This window comes from Carassius auratus, chromosome 15, assembly GCF_003368295.1.
Source record: "Carassius auratus strain Wakin chromosome 15, ASM336829v1, whole genome shotgun sequence".
In the NCBI taxonomy this organism is placed as follows: Eukaryota; Metazoa; Chordata; class Actinopteri; order Cypriniformes; family Cyprinidae; genus Carassius; species Carassius auratus.
The window spans coordinates 8,385,642-8,407,107 of NC_039257.1; the positions used below are offsets into that span (position 1 = coordinate 8,385,642).

A 21,466-nucleotide genomic window follows, 5' to 3' on the forward strand; every position below is an offset into this window, starting at 1 on the left:
TACCACAGTAACACTACAGGCTGATGTCTTTGAATTACATTTAGGGGTCTTAGCAAGACTAGATAAATGTAATTAATAGGCATATGTTTTAATTAGTTTGATTACAGGGTTGTTAGTGATCCTTGAAAAAGTATGACATTTCAATCCCTTTAACTTAATGTTTAGTGTTGCCATATGTAAGTAAAATATTAAAGGCCAATTTTTGTTTGTATGATGTTTTGAAATGGCCGTTTGCAAATGCGAGTGCTGAAGGCAGCAGTATTTTCCCATCCATTACCTCACCATTGCACCCGTTCAGGGCTGGATTTTTGCTGTGTCTGCTTCTAATCTACCTCAGTAAATCCAATCCAAATGGCATAATGTCTTTACAGAGGGGAGTTGTGAGTTGGGGGGGGGGGGGGTTTACAGAGTGAGAGACTAAAAGATGAGGCTGGGTCTTAATTGGATTCTCTCTGTCCATGTGATATGGTTTATAATGGCCTAATTCAAGATGAATCACCCTTGGCTTGCTAGAAGCTAAGTGCGTAGCCACAGCATCAATCGCTATCTCCACAGGCTCTGCTGTGAAGCTTTCTCAACACTTCTGTGTGTGTTTTTCTTCTTTGTCACACACAGGCAGAAGATAACCAAGGCTGTCACTTCAGGTGGCGCCTTATAATCTTGAACAATAATGCAGCCGTGTCCTTTTTCTCCTTTGATCCCGACTAGCCGCTCTAGCAAACCATCGCTAGCATTTCACGAATACAAACAGGTTTAAATCTGATTCCGGAGCTAACCTTTGAATTGTTCCAAAAAGTTAATTATAGAAATATCAGAGTTAAAAATATCACTTTATAGTTTAAAATTGTGATTTATTGTCACTGTTGCAGCTTAATTTCTTGTAATTGGATCCTTACATTTCACAGTGTGAGACTTCCTTATTTTAAACCTTTTCATAGTTAAGTGTTTTATTTATTTATTTGACTCTTGAGGTGCAAGTCGGTTTAAATGAATGTAGGATGTTGAATGGTGCACTAGTATTTTGTGATTGTATTTATCATTATGAACATTATTTTCAAAAACTTTGAGCAAATATTATTAACTTTGAACAATTTCGTGCCAAGTTTATTCTGTAAACTACTTTTAAGTGGTTTTTAAAAAAACTTTTTTGGACTTTGTTTTGATGGGTCTTTATGTAGAAAAGTAGACACTACATACTTTTGGAGAAAGGACTGATTTTTAGAGGAATTAATAATATGCCAAAGGTGTTTGCAAATGTTTGCTTTTGAGATGTGTTTGTGATATTTTGAATACAGTGCTTCATTTTGCAAGAGATATGAGGCATTTTGCATTTTGTGTGTGCAATTCTTGGATTTGTCTGTGAAGTAAAAAAAAAAAAAAGAGAGAGAGGCAAAGTTTTGAAAATGTGAGTAAGCAGTTGAAAAATAAAACTGTAAATGATTAATTCAATTATTATTATTTTTTATTTTTATTTTGAATTGGCACATTGTTGATGAATATGCTTTAAGCAGCCAATCAGTGTCTTAAATCAGAAACTCTCCATATGTTGATAATTTGCTTTATTATTCTGACAATTATTGAGAAATCATGCAGCAGTAATAATGATGCAGAACAATATTAATTACTTCCATCTAATAAGAAAAGCCTCTGTATTAACATGTTTTTCTTTGTCTGAGTTTAAGTTACGATGTAGAAAAGCTCCAAACTTCTAATTAGGAAAACATACCTGTCTGATGTCGGTTGGATGGATGGATGAAGAGCTGGATAGATGGATGGATGCATGGATAAATTTAACGTAAAATATAACCTATTTTACAGTAAGTAGGCTTCATTTCTGAACTTTTGGATATGACACGCAATGTCCAGGTATACCATGACATTCTGCCCTCTCGGCCAGCTGGAATCTCTTTCCTGATGAGAGTCACTGCTGAGTCGCCATGATCTGGGTTTTGTTCAGGCATCTCTTTGCCACCCACGTTCAGTGTCTGAGTCATGAATTGTGCCACATATACATGATTGTCACTCACATTAAGTTAACCGCACATCCTGACCCTCCTGCCTGGAGGTGTTTTCAGTCCTCTGCATAGCCTCAAACTAAATATAAATGCAAAACTGTATCCAACACGGATATCTCCAGCTTTAAAGAGTCTCAACGTTCGGCTGATTACAGCTTCTGCGGCTCCAGAGTGATTAGTCATGTGACACTCACGGACCAGATGATTGGGTCTTATGTTTTTTAACCTTCTTGAGATCAAATGTCATTTGTTCTCTAAATGTGACCAGCAGGAATTCTGCCGTTTTTCTCTGGGAAAAGCTATACACAGACAGTGTGAGAGTCTTTTTGGTCTGTGTTTCGTGTAGGGAAGTGGACTTGTGTCTCTAGATTATGGTTGGTAACTGGTTCGACTCTGTTTTGTTTATCAGTTGTCAGTCTGATTTACATTGATCAACTCTTGTTCGGCTGAGTGTTGAAAATGTTTATTGTTATATGCGGTGGGTTTAAAATGAAGAATATAGGAGCAGGAAAGACAGAGAGAGAGAGAAATTGCTGTTTTCTCTTTTGCCTCAGATGCACCTGCTGCACTCTTCAGACAGGAACGAGATGGGAGGAGATGAGAGGAGAAGTGCGGAGCGAAGGAAGAGGTGGAAAGATCAGTGGCATGAAGACGAGAAGATGAGATGAAATGAGAGAGGGAATGAAAGCGAGCGAGCAGAGGAGGAGAAATGGGACTGCTTCAATGGCTCTTAGCTTCAAAGCTCACACCTGAGCCCAGCGTAATCGTGTGTATGTGTGTGTTTGTGGACGCGTGTTTTCAAGACTTTTGGGGCATGTCTGGTCAAAACTTGTTAACAGACTGTGTTTGCTCATGTGGTCTAACAAGGCTCTGATGTGTGTGTGTGTGTGTGTGTGTGTGTGTGTGTCGCAGCGTGTTTGCCGCTGAGTAAAACCATTCATATAAAATCAGACCACTTTTATATTTCTATAGTCCTCATCTCGTGTCACTGTACACAATGTAACCATATTTTTTCTAAAGTATTCTTCGTTTTATGTGTGAAGCATTTTAATGAGGGAGCAATTACTGAGTGTACCTCAACATCACTGTTGTCGCGGCTACATCTCGATCACCAAACTGCAGCAACATTCATTTACACATGAAATGTGTAAATGACTGTGACTGATCTAGAAGTCCATGTAGGAGGTAGTGTTGTTTTCATTTTAGTTTTAGTCTAGACTTTGTGTGAAGTTGTCATTTGAGTTTTTATTAGTTTTAGTCACGTTAACATACTCTTTTTAGTCTAGTCAAGTTTCAGTCAACTAAAAGTCTGAGCATTTCAGTCTTATTTTAGTCAGAGTTTTCCATCCTGATGACATTTAGTCTAGTTTTAGTCAATGAAAATTGTATTTTAGTCTCTTTTTAGTAATGCAATTCTATTTAATCCAGTCAATACAGTATAAGTACCTAGTAGTATAGATGAAACCAAAATTTTCAAAGAAGGTTATCTTATTATATTATTGTTATACCTTGTAGACTCAAGAATACATCCATTCCAGGCCCGGAAGATGCTCTGATTGGAATTTACAACATTTATTTTACCAACCAAAATTTTAGAAGTACACACATTGGTCCCTTTCTCTGTGTCAGACTTAACTTTGTTTGTTGGCATCTTCTAAATAATGCCACGAGTGGGGCTTGAGAAAGTGACATCGTCTGCGTCTGTGCAGTGCGACCTGATGCGGCCCCTGAAGTGAGACACAGGAAACGGAAATACTGAAAAATAATAAAAATAACGTGACTAAACGAGATGAAATAACATTATAACATTTAGTTTCGTCTCGTTTTGGTCAACAGAAATGAAGATACATTTTAACATAGTTTTTATTTTGCAAACCACATTTAGTCTCGTTATTGTTCATCAACAATATTGCATTATGCACTTACTTATAGTCATCGTCACATGACCAGCATTTACATTGCGTTTCGTCTTGTTTTCATCATGTGATAAAGGTTTGTTGGTGAAGATAGTTAGTCATAATTTTCATTGACGAAAGCAACACTAGTGGGAGGGAGCACACAAATTCTACGGGGAATTTGTGCGCGAGAGAGCTTGAAAAAGAGTGACTGTGATACAATTATTGCCTTTTGACTCTCTTTTCATTCATTTGGCTTATGCATGTGCGAATCAGTTTGGAAGAAAACATTTGCATGTTTATATGTTTATTGATGAGTATGTGAGAGAGGAACCGAGGGGGTTTGTTCATCTGTCTGCACTAATGAGCCTCTTATCTTCCTTATCTTTCCATCCGTCTGCATTTGTCTAATGAATCAAATTTCACAGCTCGATGTTTCCCGCCTGAGTGCTCATGTGTGTTCATATCTCTGTTCTTGTGCATGCGAACACGTACTTGTGCATGTCCGGGGTTTTTATTTGCTCTGTGCATGTGAGCGTGCATTTGTCTCAGGAGGAGAGGTCGCAGGAAGTATGGTGGGCGACTCAGGTGGGCTTTTCTGAGGTCATAATCTTTGCCTGACTAATCACTGACTGTCATGCTCTGGCTCCCAATGCTGCTAGTAACTCAGACATAACCCCACAAACCCCCCCACACACATACACACACTCACACGCATGCTTTCCTTCTCTCATCATCCCTTCTCTTTGGTCACAAAGAACAGACTGCTGAACACACACACACACATACACACACACACCTGCTTTCTACCACAGCTCAACTACAGCAGAAAGGAAAAGAGGAAGAATGAGGTAACTGGAGGGTGTTCAAATGACCAGGGGCCTAGAGACATCTTGTTCCAGTCATCGCACCCCTTGTTGTTTCTGAAAACAGGCTGAGAGGCCTAGTCATTTAAATTTGTTGTTACAGCAGGATGTCCATGACATCAGACTTGAAATGAATGAGTTGAATTATATTAAAGTTGACACTAATAAATACTAAGCTTTAATTTTTATTTTTATTTTATGTGATTTTTTGCTTTTTTTTATCGCATGCCTTCATAATCTTTAATCAGACACATTAACATTCCCTCCCCTGTGCAAAGACATTTCTTCTCTGGTGACGTGTGGGACAGTAATCCCTCCTTAAAGCTGTCACTTACATTAGATTGCAGCAACTAACAAACGATCCAATGATCTCTTCTATTCCTGAGGGAGAAAAATCAAGTCCCAATCGATGGTGTGGCCTGCTGGTACAAAACGGTTGTGAGAGTCTTCTGGATGGTTGCTAGGGCATTGCTAGGGTGATCTGAATGGTTGCCTACTGGAAGAGGTTAATATGAATTCAAATATTTGTGTGTGTGTGTGTGTGTTTAGGTTTCTGTTAGTATATTAAAATTATTATTTTTTTTTTATATATATAAAAATAATTACACTCATTGGATTGTCATCAGCCAGTCAGCTGATATACACACACACAAACATTTTAATTGTATTTAATACTAACCTCTTCAAATAGGGTCAAAATTTGGACAAATATTTTTATGCAGTTTTTCAGAATCGATTAGATCTGATACCAAAAATTAGAAATATCGGTAAATTCCAATACGATCCGATGCCAGCAGTTTTTTTTATTTTTTTTATCAGTGTATAATTTCTATACTTCTCTGGGTTGACCTGATCATCATTCTTGTGTGTGTTAAACAGAATCTGCTAAATATAGAGAACTTCATTTTAATGAAAAATAACAAATGAAAAAAAAATATATAATTATAATCTAAAAACAAAAATACGGTTAAAAACTAGGTTATTGAAAAAATCAGCAGCAAAAGTTATTCTAGAAAAATCATACCGTATCGGATCGATGCATTCCTAGTTATTTTATTTCATTTTAATGATATATATCACAAAATAGTTATGATATAGTTATTTTTGCTTTGAATAAGGTTATCATATCAACATTTTTTATTACATTCAAATGTAAAAATTCTCATAACCAATGTTGATTTTACAAAAAAAGAAAACTAGCACCAACTAACATACATTTAAAAAAGAATGAAATTGTGAATAATTGTAAAATAATTGCAGGGTCAGAAAGCTCCACTGACACTGTGTTTTTTGCTCGCTTTCTGTATATAATTTATTTGTTCTTTGAATAGTTGTGGAAATGAAATCATTACAATTAATAGTCATAACTTTCAGTGTTTTTATTAAAATGTGATCACGTTAAATACAGTTTCCACTGAATTAAAAACATTTTGTGACATGACCCCAGAACCAATATTTTACAGTATTTTTATTTATTTCTGTTAAATACCTAATTTAAAAGGAATTTATGTAGAGGTGCATATGTATTTACATTTACATTTATTTTCACAAATGCTATATAGTATAATATAAAGCCCATATGATAATTGTATTAAATGTTGATAACATAACACTACTTGGCAGTACTCAATATCCTGTAATACTTCAAATGATCCGTGCTGTTTCTTTTTCTTTTTTCTTTTCTTTTTTACTGTATTTAATGTGTTTATAATCACTTTTCACTGTCATATTTGTCTGTATAGTCCCTTATGTGAAGGGAAATAATTTTGGCACCAGTAGTTCAGGTCAAGAAACAGTAGATCTATTAGATTGTAAATTTGACATCACAGTGATGAAACACCTTTGTTTTACAGCCTACCTTGGCCTTGCTATTGGTTCTGTTTTTTACTGTTGTTGTTGTTGTTGTAGGAAAGTACCTTTTGGCTTTTTTAGCTTTGCTATATATTGAGCACTGAGTCAAAAGTTGAGTGAGCGAGAATGAGGGATGAAGTGAAAGACACGCATAGAGGGGGAGAGAGGGAGAGAGAATTGCTCTACCTGCTTGCCTGCTCTGTGAGCACACCATCAGTCTTTGCTGGGAAATCTATGTGCCTGAACAATGTCTTCTCTAGCACAACAAGTGATGAGCCTGGCTTCATCTGCAGAGAATGAGAGAGAGCGAGGAAGCGAGGGGGCGATGGCGTGAGGGTAAGAGAAAAAGAGACAGCGAGAGGAAATTGCGAGCAGTTAAAAAGAGAGGGAGAGCAGAGGAGAAGAGAAGAGAAAACAAATGCATCTCATTATCTAAGCGGGCTCCTCTGCAGTGCTCTCCTCAGCCATCAGTGTCCACACAACTCCAATTGCTTCCTTTAAATCAGTTTGAAGCCCAAGCCTTGCCCCATCTGTCTCGATGTGAAGCCCCTCTCTCCTCACCACCAAGCTGCACACAGCAATAACGCCCCCTAGTGCCAACAAACTCCAGGGAGCAACTGGCAACCTGAACAACACCACTGAGGCTCATTACCATGTGGCAATCCTCACTACCAATTTTTTTTTTTTTTTTTTTTTTTTTAAGGATTTGATATTGTATTGGTTATATAACATTGCCCCTTTAAGAAAAAAAAAAAAAAGATCATGTCATCCACGTAATCTGAGAATGTTCCACATAATGTTGTATGCTTTGAAGGAAACCACAAAAGTATTAATTATCAATAATTATATTATTTACCTTTGACTTTATTAAGTAATGTTATGTGACTGAGAAGGGTAAACAGTATGAGATCCAATGAACCAGTGTGACAATCTAATGAAACGTCTTTGTTTTATCTTGGCATAGTTTTTTTTTTTTTTTTTTCATTTTATTATTATTATTATTTATTTATTGCTAGCTTTGCTGAATATCAAGCACCAAGCCAAAAATGAGCATTAGTTTACCATTATCACAAATTTTCTTATTTGACTGTGACTTAAGGTGACTGTGACTTTTCTTTCATTATTTATTTATTTAGTAGAAAAATATGAGGGAAATATATATATATATATATATATATATATATATATATATATATATATATATATATATATATATATATATATATATATATATATATATATATTTAAAAAATGACATTATTGTAATAGTATATATAAAGTGTATTGTTTACATTTTTATAATACGATATTTATTGTGGTGCATACTTATACATCTATGCATATAAATATTTGACATCTAATTATGTATTTTACAAATATTTTCAGTTTTTTTATTATATGTTATTGCAGTGAATAGTGAATTTCCATGAGTTTTATATAAAGGGTTTTAATGTTCTTTTATATTTATACATATAAATGTTTTATTTTTTGTATTATTATTTAATTTTATTGAAAAACAGAAACAGTAAGTTCTCTCAAGTGCTTTATAAAAATCAAGTATCTTGTACATATCAATACAATTATATTTAATTTGAACAATATTTTGATCTAAGCTGTTGCTGTTCAGACTGTCACACAGAATGCCGTCAGACTTCAAGTTAAGAGTTTAATACACCGTTTACTCAGGACGTGATCTTTATTTCGGTCCATATTTGAATTATTGTATCAGCCTTGCATTTCCTTTCGCCCTTTTAATAGTTCAGCTTTTTGGTTTCGCACCGTCTAGGTTTTTAAATGCTAAAGCGCTTCCTGAGCTCATAAGCAGGATTTTATGATTTTCCTTATACATTGTACAACCAAAAATGATCCCGTTTCACACTTTTCCATCCAATATGGAGCTCACAGTGGGTAAACTCTGCTACCAGGGTAAACCTGGACAGTGCCACATTTGAGTTCTATTCGTTTGAACAGAGCACAAAAACTGATTTTCACTCTCTCTCGTCAAAAGTGCCGGGAAGAGCTCTGTTGCCCCGAGCAATGCAGGGGAAAGTTGCACAGAGGAGAGGTGAGAGGGAGCGCTTTGATCGGCAGCGTGCGCATCTCTTCTGCTGGAGGTGATTTGCAACACTGTTGCTGCTGCTCTTTTTCTTTTTTCCCTATAAGCAGAGCGCTATGCTAGATTAGCATTTAGTGCATTTCCACAGGCTTGTCGACAGCGCAGGGGCCGCTTCATCATCCGTCTGTGATTCACACAGGCGTTTCAATTGATAATGAGATGGCGTGCTTCTGCAGTGTTGTGCTGAGGCCGGGGAAAGAGAAAGTGCTCTGATACAAAGCAACCAAGGAACAAGGCAAGACCCTCTGTGAAGATCTTAAATAACCACTTGTAGGGGTTTGTGTGGCCCGAAGTTCTTATGGGAAAATTGCCCTAAGTTGTCATATAGCATTTAAAGGTCCATAGAACCACTACAGACAACACAATGCAGGACTATTTCAGACAACTAAAATGTATTGTTCTCCAATCCATTTCAAAACATTAAACAATTATGATAAACTGGATCCATAATATCTGTTTTTATGGTCTATGTAAGTGCACCTGGGAAGCATATACATCTCAGTCCAGTTATAAAGTAGTCATGTGAGTTAAAAGTATAAAGTGTCACAATGTCTTTGGATGCTTTCGACCTTCCCTGAAAAAGCATTGGATATCGGAGAGGACACTCAACATCATCGACCGGTGGCGTGAGGCACGGCTCCGAGGTGACCTGACAGAGTATCAGCGACTGAACCGCCAGCGCAATGTGGCGATAGCCGAGGATAGGGATAAGTTCTGGCAAGCAGAAGCTAAACACTTAGAGTCCGCGGCCATTAACAACAATATGAGCCGTGTCTTTAGTCTGCTGCGCCAAGCCCGTAATGGCCCACGCATCAAGACAGTCCTGGTGAAAGATTCTGATGGCAACCTTATAGCAACTGAAGCAAACTGCCTCGAACGCTGGAAAGAGCACTTCAGCCTCCTTCTACAGCACGGTACAACCCCAGCTGATCCCGCTATCTCATCGGCCATTAATGCTGCAGTCCCTAGTGCTGTCTGCAGTACAGACCCTGTCACACCTGAGGAAGTCAGAGCCGTTCTAGAAAAAACTTAACAACAGGAAATCCCTGGCATCTGTGCAATAACCGCTGAGATGCTAAAATCAGGCGGGGAAAGCATCGTTGAGTGGCTTACCCACATATTCAATGAGGTGTGGGAGACAGAGAGGCTCATCTTGCCCTTCTGGAAACGTAAGGGCAACCACAGGGGCATTACCCTTCTCTCCATCCCCGGCAAGCTCTTTACCAGGATCTTGCTCACTCATGCTCTCCCAGCCATCAGAAGCAGCCGTCATCCCCAGCAGGCTGGCTTCATGCCTAACCACTCCACAACAGACCAAACAGGCCGTTTGCTTGCTGATAGAGAAGACCTGTATTCTGTAAAGATTGCCATCTTTACATCGGGTTCATAGATCTGAAGACTGCCTTCGACACCGTCTGCCACACTTCACTGTGGAGTATCCTACACGCCCTTGGAGCACCACCCAAGATTGTTGCCCTGTTCAAGTTGCTTTATAGCAATGTTCAGAGCTGTGTCCTCATCAATGGCAGAGACTCAGACTGGTTTCCCATCTCCAGTGGCATTCGCCAGGGCTGTGTAGCTGCTCCTGACCTCTTCGACTGTATCATTGACCATCTGATGTCTGGTGTTTGTGAGCGGGTCCCCGGAGTGTCCTTCGGCAGTTACCACCTGACTGACCTGGAGTACGCTGACGACACCGTTCTGCTCAGCACGATGAGAGACGCTCTGGGCATACACAGTGAAGAGGCTGAGAAGCTTGGCCTCCAGGTGAGCTGGACGAAAACCAAGTTCATGTATGTCGGTGACAGACCGCATCCACCTTCACTGCGGCTTGGCAATGACATTGTAGAGCCTGTCAAGAACTTTGTGTGTCTGGAATCCATAGTGACAGACAACGGGGACCTAAAACCAGAGATTTCCCCGCAGAAGAGCCCTGACTGCGTCAGCCCTGCAGTCTCTCTGGAAACCACTCTGGCGGCACCAGACCATCTCACGCAAGACAAAGCTCCCTATTTACAACTCAGCAGTACTCTCCATCCTGCTTTATGGCTTGGAGACTTGGCCCTTAAATAAGACCCTGGCTGCAAGATTTATACGGCTTTGATAGCAGGACTCTCAGGACCATCGAGAACATCAGGTGGCCCCAGCGGATTTCCAATCAAGTGCTAAAACCCCCGGCAGATCATCCTGCCTGGCTGCGCAACGTCGCTCCCGCTGGTTCGGCCATGTCCTCCGCATCCCTCCAGGCCATTCTCCAGTTTGATCCGAGGGCCACAGGCTGGAGATCACCACGAGGTAAACCCCGCACCCAATGGCTTGACGTCCTTGCGGGTGACCTCCAACAACATGGAGTTGATATGGAGGATGCAGAGCAGCTGGCACAAGACCGTCAGCACTGGAAACAACTGGTTCATCTGGTCGGCTCAATGCATAGATAATATATATATATATATATATATATATATATATATATATATATATATATATATATATATATATATATATATATATATATTAAAATAAGTTACATTTATTCCTGTGATGGAAAGCTGAATTTTCATCATCATTCCTCCAGTCTTGTCACATGATCCTTTAGAAATCATTCTGATATGATGATTTGCTGCTCAAGAAACATTTCTTATCATAATCAGTGTTGAAAACACTTGTGCTGCTTAATATTTTTATGGAAGGCAAAATATATGTAATAATATAGTTGACTATATGCTGGACATACTGATATATTGAATGATAAAAAAAATAATATAATGGAACACTGAAAAGTTGGAAGTTATTACTTTTCGAAGCCCTCAGACTTTTATCCTGGCAGATGAAAAAACATTTCTAAATCTGTCAGATTTACACTGAAGGATGGACTAAGCCATAGAGAGCATCAGAGAATAAAGACTTGAAAGTAGACTCTTGACTTGCTTTAGCAGCCACATAGCAACATGCTAAAAAAACGCTCAAAACCTATCTGCGCTCTCACTGGCATTCGCTGCGTTGTGTCATTGTGCATTTGCATTATGTTGAACTTTGCTTAACTTTGTCTCTCTGGCTAATGCGGTCTCAGATCGCCAGCCCTCATGGAAAATGAATGACTTCTGGTCGCTTTGTTGCTGCAAAGCACTGTCATTGTAAATGTGCTTAACATTAATGAAATAGCGTTTATTGCTTTGGTCAGGGCACTGTGTAAACCAAATGCTGACTCTACCCTTACCACTGAAATGTGTAATGTTTTCTCTGATTAAATTTCTCAAATCCCAGTTTAATGTGCAGAGTAAAATTTAAGCATCACTAGTTTCATTTTCCCCTCAAGGGAATTTGAGCGTATTTTGTTTTTGGAGTATTTGAAAGATCCTTAAAAAATATATGTATATAATAATAATAATAATAATACTACTACTACTAATAATAATAATAATACATTTATTTTTATTTATTTATTTTGATGAAAAATATTTCCGGAAACGACATCCTTCATAATCCAAAACTGATGGGAAATATTGATAGATATTTACACAATTAGATAGAACACAGTTATTGAATTTATTAGATGAGATTGACTCATTATACATCTAGTTGCGTACAATAATATTTGCCCAGAAAAGTCCCCAAATTAATTTAATTTAAAGACTTCATATTATTATTGTAATGGATCAAAGTGAATTTTTTAATTATGTTTTTTTTTTTTAAATAAGTATTTGATGCTCACCAAAGCCGCATTTATTTGATAAAAATAAAAAATAAAAAACTACAGAAGAGTCAAGTTTTAAATAGGAAAAATATAGAAACTCTTTGGTCAATTTTGAGTGAGATGCTAACGGTCTAATCAGATACAATGATCTATGGTAAGCTAAGCTAAAAGTGCTACCACAAGACCCGTAGATTGGCTGAATGTATTCGAAAATGGTAAAACTCAACTGTTTAACTCTAGGGGAGTTGGAATTTTTTTTAAATTTTTTTTTTAAGTGGAGTGTTCCTTTAAAGCTCTGAAATATCTCTTCAACCAGACACCAAATGAGTTTACAGCTTGCAATAAAATAATGTATTGTGACAATCCCCTGCCGGTTAATCTCTCCTCACCTTCTCCACACTCTCTCTCTTGTCTAAGTCCCGCCCTCACAGCCGTACATCCAGCTGGAGTCTGATGAGCCGTGGGTGGAGGGAAACAAATACACGGTGACCTGCATCGCTCCAGATGCAAAACCTCCTGCAGAAATCACCATGTTCAGAGGTACGCCGTTGCTTAAGAGCCCAACTCTTTATTACGTCCATTAAGTGGGGCTCTTATGAGAGAATTACACTGTAGATACACAACACCGATAAAAGATGAAAACTCTCACTGGGAGCTTTCAAAGCAGTAGCTGTAAACTCAAACCAAGAGACTTCATGATTCATTTACTAAGTTTGTGTCACGCCATCCCTTGGCAAGAAGTACCCCGAGGCAGCCTACTAACTCTAGAACTTCTGTGGTGTGCTGTGCTGTTTTTTTTTTTTTTTGTCTTCTTTTTTCTTTCTCAGATGGAGAGGAGCTGACTGAAACCGATTCTTTCACAATGCCAGGCTCACAGGATAAACTTCTGAACATTCATGCTGAAGTCGTGTATGTCTGTGTGCGAACAATGAAGGTATAGAAAGTTCTTTTCAGTTGAATTCTTGTCACTCCTTTAACTTTTATTCTATGTCCTTCACAATTTGTCTGTTTTAAAATAACTAAGGTCATGTTTTATATAGTGTATAAATGGGGAAATACAAAAATGTTGGAAGTGTTGGACCTTTTGAAAAACTTTTCTTGTTTTTTCTTTACATTTTTCATTTTTATTTGACCAACGGTGTAGCTCCCAAATCTCTTTTATGGTTGTGATCAATACAAAATATTATTTTAAATTAAAAAGATTATAGAAAACAAAAATAACGACTTGATTCAACAAATCGCCTCTTCTGTGTCTCTCCGCATTACCGTAGCAACATTTTGGAGAATGTTAGCTGAATGCAAGCATTGTACGCCCTTCTATGTATGATGCTATGGTGATGCAGTTAAAAATATGTTTTTTTTTTTTTTTAACGTGCATTGTAATTACCTAGACTTACCCAAATTTTGCAATTTCATAAATGTTTAGACTATGGGCAAATCCTGAAGTCCATGTAAATTATATATATATATATATATATATATATATATATATATATATATATATATATATATATATATATATATATATATATATATATATATATATATATATTATATCTTCTGCATTTCACTGCGCTCTTGAATAAGGAATTGCTGACAAATCAAATCTTGGAGGCCAGGTACAGTTAAATGTAGGCTGGCAGTGCTCCAGGCTGGCAAATGGAGTAAAGTTATGAGCACAGTGGGTTTGTGGGTAATTGTGACAACATCGGGGGTGAGAGAGAGGGACACTGTGAAACGTGTTAACGCAAGTCAACCCTACTCACTCTTTATCAAGGCACGAGGTTCGGCACACAGATGACATGTCAAACGAAGAACCCTGTAAGAACCCCAATTATGACTTAAATTCCCACTAAATGTGTTTACAGTAAATTACTCCTAATAATCAATCATTAATGATGATATGTGATTAAATGGAGAACATACTGTAAATAATGAAAATCACCATGACTTTGAATTTAAATCATAGATTTTCTCACACAGTTCTGAGTTCATGGCCACAGCTCTGTGACTCATAGTCAGTTGGGCCTTTTTCCTTTCGAGTAACACTCTTGGAACTTTCAATATGAAAATAAATTTGCTTTTAACTCTGAGACGATAACACTTACCAAGTACCAGGAGTACAGCCTGAACCACTAAAGGCAGCATGATTTTTGTAAGACTGTTATTCAATGTAAAAATACATTAGGTTACACCAACAAAATTAAATTATAAGGATTGGATCAGATGGAGTTCTTATATGGAGCCCCTAAAGGGACACTTTTTTTTTTTGCTAGAAAGTGCAAATATTTTGTGGCTGAATGCAAAGGTTATCTGAAGAAAGCAATACTTTTGTGAGAACATGCAATGTTTTAAGAGAGAAAGCAAATGTTCTCCGAGGAATTTTTGCGAGAGAATTCTGCGAGATAAGTTTTTGTGTGCGAACACAAAAGCATATATATATATTATACAATATATACATCCATACAATTAAAAGTACTCCAAATGGGATTCAAAATAACATTGAACCCCACAGACTTTTATAACATGGTCTACAGACATTTTTCACAATATCTTTTGTGCAAATATTTTTAACTATCCCTTTAAGGTATCAATTGAGGCTTGCCATGTTCTACCTGGTAGAGTTGTTTTACGGTTCATGTTGACTTTGAAAAAATAAACACCAAAGTCCTTTCAAATCAGTTAGAGTATCATGTTTTAGCTTATTCTGTACTTTTTCTGTTATGTAAGCTTATCTATTAATGTTATTTGGTGAGCTTTGAAAACCTATGCAGCCTAATGCTCGTTTTAAATTCTATGTGTTATGATGCATTTCACAGGCATAAGCTTCCACCGAAACGCCAATCATATTTTTTCTGCTCACTAAATTTATGCTTTAAAATACTGGCCCCCCTTCCCTCACCCCAGCTCATGGTTCCATTACCACCCAGCCAGTGCAATAAGTGCTAATGTAGCAGAACCGATGGCCAGCAACGCTGTCTTACTCAGCACGCCTGGCCCATCAAATCCAACTTTTCACTGCCCATTTTGATCTGCAGCAGATTGTGAGCAAGGCGGCACTTTGTCATGGCAGACTCTCATCCGTCCATCGTTCCCGCTTCCAAACTGATTGGGGCAATAACAAAGAGCAGCCCAGCCCCATAATTTATTTTATGGCAAATGTATTATTCAGGAGCCCCACTGTAATTTATTCATGTTCCACATTGCCTTATTACGGTTTAAACATCTGTTATTTTGGTTTATGGACTAGTGCCAGTGTGTGGGTCGCTCTTTATACTTAATGGTTTCATCAAAGGGACAAGCGATGTCTTCCCGCTGCACTGGCGTTAAATGTCCTCAATTTAATAATGTTGTACAGGACTAAAATAGAGTCGTGCTCTTCCTGACGCTGTGATGCTCAAACTTGTGGTCGTTCTTCTACCATGCTCTTTCTTCTTCTTCCGCTAGTTCATCTTTCATGACCGGCACTAACATGAAAAGACATCCGTCTTCACAGAACAAAGGCGAGATCTTTTGTTTTAATAATATTTTCCCTCCTCACACACGAACGTTCTTCTTTTCATTCTTTCTTTAGAGTCTCGTGAGCCATGCTGCGATGCATGCAAACACATAGGAATGATTCAGACTTCTGTCTATTGATGTCGTAACATTTAATTCACTTTGTTCAGTTCCCTCGCTGGCTCTGGTGATCATGGGATTAGAAATGGAGAGGTCAAAGCTGGTTCCTTTCTAAGGTTGGTGTGCATGTCGCATGGGGGCAACCCATTGGCCACTCTGCTTTGGACTAAAGTGAGAGAAATTCATCCTATGTTACAGTTTTCTTTTCCTGGAATAAACATTTGTCCTCTTCCTTCACAAAAAGGACCCAAGAGTTAATACATTAACTATTAACTAACTATTAGCAGTACATTATTATTATTATTTATTTATTTTTTTGCTAACATTTAATACAAATATAACTGTTCTTTGTTAGTTCTTGTTAAATCAGGTCCATAAAGTAATACTAAAGATAAAACTTTTGATTTAAATTATGCATTGGTTAGTGTTGAAATTAAAATGAACTCAAATTAATAAATGCTTTAGAATTATTTTTCATTGGTAGTTAATGTTAAGTAATATAGTCAAGTAATGGAAACAAATGGAACCTTATTGTAAAACTCTCAAAGTTAATGAATGCATTGAACACATTAATGTAATTGTTTTTTGTTGAAGACCTCAGAGGTGGGTTAAATAAAAAAACACAACTTTTTTGGGTAGGGGGTATAAGGATAATGTTTTAGTTTATATAGCATATGTGATGGTTTCCAAACCCAAAAAACATGGAATTTGTGCCTCTGAAAAGTCACGAGACACCAAAGTGTACTGCATTCATGGAATTTGCCACTATAAATTGGTCCAAATGTTATGTTCAGCAGGTAGCTGTTAGATGAAAAATGATGGGCTGCATCATTCAACCATGCGAAAGCTGTTTACCAAAATGCTTTTCATGCCAATTACTATGAATGTAAGGCCAAAGTAAAGTCACAGTGGAACGTAGATTGCTAAAGTAATTTGAAGCTAGGTGGAATCTGGCAGGTGAACCAGTGGTTGTTATATTCTTAAAATTTATCAACCTCTTGTTTTTTATGAAGCATTGGCATCTCAGACAGCTTAATAAATGTGATGCAAAGCTTCAGTGCCACTGAGAATTCTGCTGAGTCGGAGGACTACCTCAAGATAACAGTTTGCATATGTTAACAAGGAACAAAAGCAGTGCTTTTTATAAAGGCCATTCAACATTTCTTAAAGACACTCAGAGAGTGGCTCTCGGGTAATGTTAAGTGGACTGCCCTTATGTGAATTTTTCTCTTAAATAGGACATTAAGAAACTATGATAAATTCATTTTTTTAATACACCCATTAATGTAGTAGTTTGGGTGGGGTGGGGTGGGGGTGCGTGTGAGTGAATGACTAAACTCAGCAAGCCTAGGGGAAAGCTGAAAGCTGCAACCAAGAACTTTATTAAACGTCTGTGTTGAGAGACAGAGAGAAGATGTCAAGCTTTAAATCATTTGCAAGTGAAGTCTAGGGCCGCCGAATCTACTTGTCAATTCATGTAGTGTCCCGCAGACAGACTCACAGTGGAGACTCTCAGTTTACTTTGATAAAATGTGTCATTCCTGACATCTCTAATAATTTTCAGCTAATGCAAATGTTAGCGTCTGCAACACTGTTGACTGGATGACTGATCTCAGACACAAATGTCTTTTTCTAGAAGAAAAGTATCTATCTATCTATCTATCTATCTATCTATCTATCTATCTATCTATCTATCTATCTGTCTGTCTGTCTGTCTGTCTGTCTGTCTGTCTGTCTGTCTGTCTGTCTGTCTGTCTGTCTGTCTGACTGTCTGTCTGGCTGTTTAATGTACATGTGCATCTCAGTAAATTAGGAATTATATCAATCTATCTATCTATCTGTCTGTCTGTCCGTCCGTCCGTCCGTCTAATTTATATCTGTTTTTCTGTCTATGTCTGTCCTTATCTATGCATGTGTCTATGCATGTGTCTGTCTATCTGTCTGTCATTCCTTCCATTCGTTTTTCTCACCATCTGTCTATCTGTGTTATCGCTTTTCTCTTTTTCAGAATGGAGAAGTCCTGTCCACTAGCCGGGAAGAGGACGTTGTGTCACGTCGGTCCAGTAGTGTGTTGAAAATGGAGGTGATGCCAGAGGACAATCATGCTGTGCTGCGGTGCGAAAGCGTTAACCAAGCGTCACGTTCACCAATTTCCCTTACTCGCACTGTCATCCTCCTTCGTGAGTAGTTCAGAACACGTTATAGCTAATGATCTTTAAAAAATCTTCTGCTCAAAAACCAATCAAACTGCTAAGGCCACAAGCCTCTTGTTGCTAGTAGATTTTAAAATAGCCTTAAAACAAAAGCTTGATCTTTCATGACACACTGTCACTTACCATAAGCCAATTACACATGGCTGTATCATGGCTGACAAGTAAATCAGGTCAATACTTGCTGCTACTTGGATTTTCTGTAATCTTTCATTAACAGAGGATGGTTCATGACGGTCTTGTCACAACAAATTCCAATGTCAAACAACCCTTTCTTATCTCAAATCTACATGCATTGCCCTGTACGGCTTATTGAGAATATATCTTAGTGAACACAAATACTGATTACAGTTGGGTGTTATTAGAAGATCTCTCTAGACAATTCACTCACAATTTCATTGATAAGCTAGATAATTTTTTCAGTACTGTGAGAGATTCATGAGAACATATCTTAATGGCCTCAAACATTTTCTGGCATGACTAGCGTGTTAAACAATTTGCTGGAAAGATCAGCTGACTGTCGATTTATCTTGCCTCTCTTTGTGCCATGGTATTCACTTTTCCTCATAGTTGAGCCAGCCGAGGTAAAGTTACTGGGTACATTTGAAGCCATAGAGGGAAAGGAGATCAATCTTTGCTGTTACACTTCTTCTAGTGATCCTCCAGTCCATTCTTATTACGTGAGGGTAATATTTTAGGATTTTTTTTTTTTTTTTACCCAAGCCAAGTCTCACCTTGTCACTTTGTAATTGTGGAGACTCCAGGTAGGTTGCAGTTCTGTAAAATGGTGGCCATCACACTTGTTCATCCTTGTTGTTGCTTTAATACATTTTTATTTATTTATGACACTGTTTCTATGTCTTGCTTTTGATTGGTCCATCAACAATATAAACTACAGTACCATCTAAACCATTGATTCCCAACCCTGGTCCTTGAGGCACCCCAACACTGCACGTTTTGCATGTCTCCTAAATCAAACACACCTAAATGATTCAGGTCATCAGCTCATTAGTAGAAACTCCAAGACCTGAAATTGGTGTGTCAGAGAAAAGAGACATGCAAAACGTGCAGTGTTTGGGTGCCTCCAGGACCAGGACTGATCTAAACACTCTCAGAAGTTATTCCACTGCCAGCGAAAAACTTCGTGAGGTGTAGCGCCTGATTAAAGGAATAATTCTCAATTATTGTTTGAAATAAAGCCAGCGAGCCTTGACCTGAGAGTGATTCAAAGTCTCCATCAAGACTCTGCTTTTACTTTAGATTCTATTAGTTACTACACAATATTCTGTGAGATCAGGGGCTTTTAGAGTCTCTCTTTTTTTTAATCTCTCGCTCTTCCTCTCCAGAGGTTGATTTGAATGAAACATAAGTGAATAAAAGCCGACCTGAGGCTGCTCGGCGCTTCACAGAACCCAACTTGTTCATTTGGAGGTGTTTTACATCTGATCTTACATTTAGAGTTTGTGTTAATTATTTTTTTTCTCTCAGAGCTTTTTATGCTACTTTTTTTTTATTAGTTTGGCCGTAACTAACCATGAAGCCAGGGTCAACCATTTAACATTTAAACAGGTGTCAATTAGCTTAGCAAATGAGCAGAATTAAAAACATTGCCATTAAAATAGTGAAAATTATGGAGGTACTGTAAGGCTCATTTTCAATACTTTCCCCAGAAGAACATTTAGAAATAAGATGGATTTTATGGTCATTTTCTGTCACTGATGTAATGTCTAATATATGTATTCAACTCATTTCAAAACTTTGCTAAAGTGGCTTTGCTAAAGTTGCCTCACTGAAATATGTTCATGCATTAAGTGAGATTACAAGAGCCACATTGGACGCCACCACTTTTGTCAAAAAGATTTTCTTTGCATTTAATCATCAAACACATGAACTATAGTATCTCTGATTAAACAAATAACAGTAAAATGATCTAATGTTTCCACTCTTGTGTGCAAAGTGAGCACGTGTGCTGCATTCCAGGCAGGTTTTTGAACCCATAAATCACAACTTTAAACAACTCATGACTTTGTAGCATTCCAGGCAAGTCATGCCAAACTACCTGAGCGCAAGATTATTAGCTAGATTATTTAATTTATTACATGTTATATTGTCTTAAAGTCTCTGTGTACCACTTGCATAAACACCGTATCCGTAGGCAGTATTGTCCATACGGGCTGCCATTGTTGTTTCGCAAGCTATGTGACATCAGAGCTCGGAACTGGAATACAAGTAGAAGGTTGGAAAAACATGGTTAAGAGTTGCCTGGAACATGGCATTACATTCCTTATAATAGCCCTTTTCATAGATCATATATTATGCTCAATAAAAGTGAAAGTTCTCATATGTAATATTTGTTTTGCAGGGGATAATAGTGGGAGGATGTCAGTGTCTAACCGTATGCATAAAGTGTCACATGAAGAGACGTACGTCTTTTCTGACTTGTGAAGGCAACCACTTCTCTAGGGTTCGTGCTGAAGAGCTCACTGTTTACTGTAAGTGACCGTTTAACATTTAGGTAGAATGATCCCTTATAAATCAATTTAAGCATAAAGGAGTTGCTTAACTACTAAGGTCAGGCAGAGCCATGTCTGTGTGTGAACTACAGAACAATAAAGTTGTGCAGACTGCATCGAAGCAGGTGTTTTCACAGCGTGGTGTGTCACGAGAGCTGCTTCTCATCCTCCAGCCCAGCCATAATCTTCCCACCTACTGCTTCGACTCCTGCAACAAAGCCGATAAAGTTCAGTACAGCCATTTAAAAATTTATATAATTAGAAATGTTTCTTGAGCAGCAAATGAGTATCTTAGAATGATTTCTGCAGGATCGTGTGACCATAAAGAATGGAGTAATGGCTCCTGGAATAAAATTATATTTTTAAATATAAAACATCTATTTTTAATTGTAATAATATTTCACAGTATTACAGTTCCTAAAGGATTTTTTGATCAAATAAAATAAAACATATGCAGCCTTGGTGAGCATAAAATGGATTAGCGTCCTTAAACATTTAATTGGTGTTTAAATGTATCATATTTCGGTGTATTTAAATTTAAATATTCCCAAAAAATAAATCAGTGAATATAAAAAAAAATATACAATGATATATTATATCTTTATATATGTTTAACATGCTGTTATATATTTTCATTTTTTTATTATTTTATTGCATTGTTTTTTCAAAATACTAAAAATGGTCAACA

At 37.5% G+C, this 21,466-nt stretch overlaps 1 protein-coding gene across 3 annotated transcripts in view; it reads left to right on the plus strand.

Annotated features, from left to right (window-relative positions):
- Nucleotides 1-21,466, plus strand: part of LOC113114947 (nephrin-like) — a 136,477-nt gene that overhangs the window by 112,782 nt on the left and 2,229 nt on the right. For 2 of the 3 annotated variants that reach the window (XR_003293812.1, XR_003293811.1), the window contains exons 4-8: nucleotides 12,855-12,977; nucleotides 13,265-13,371; nucleotides 18,064-18,235; nucleotides 20,628-20,757; nucleotides 20,871-21,005. Coding sequence is in view for 1 of the 3 variants with exons in the window: in XM_026282078.1 (XP_026137863.1) it covers nucleotides 12,855-12,977; nucleotides 13,265-13,371; nucleotides 18,064-18,235; nucleotides 20,628-20,710 (485 nt within the window). In the remaining 2 variants the exon portion in view is untranslated. The remainder of the gene's footprint in view (nucleotides 1-12,854; nucleotides 12,978-13,264; nucleotides 13,372-18,063; nucleotides 18,236-20,627; nucleotides 20,758-20,870; nucleotides 21,006-21,466) is intronic. The other variant, XM_026282078.1, reaches the window with a different exon arrangement.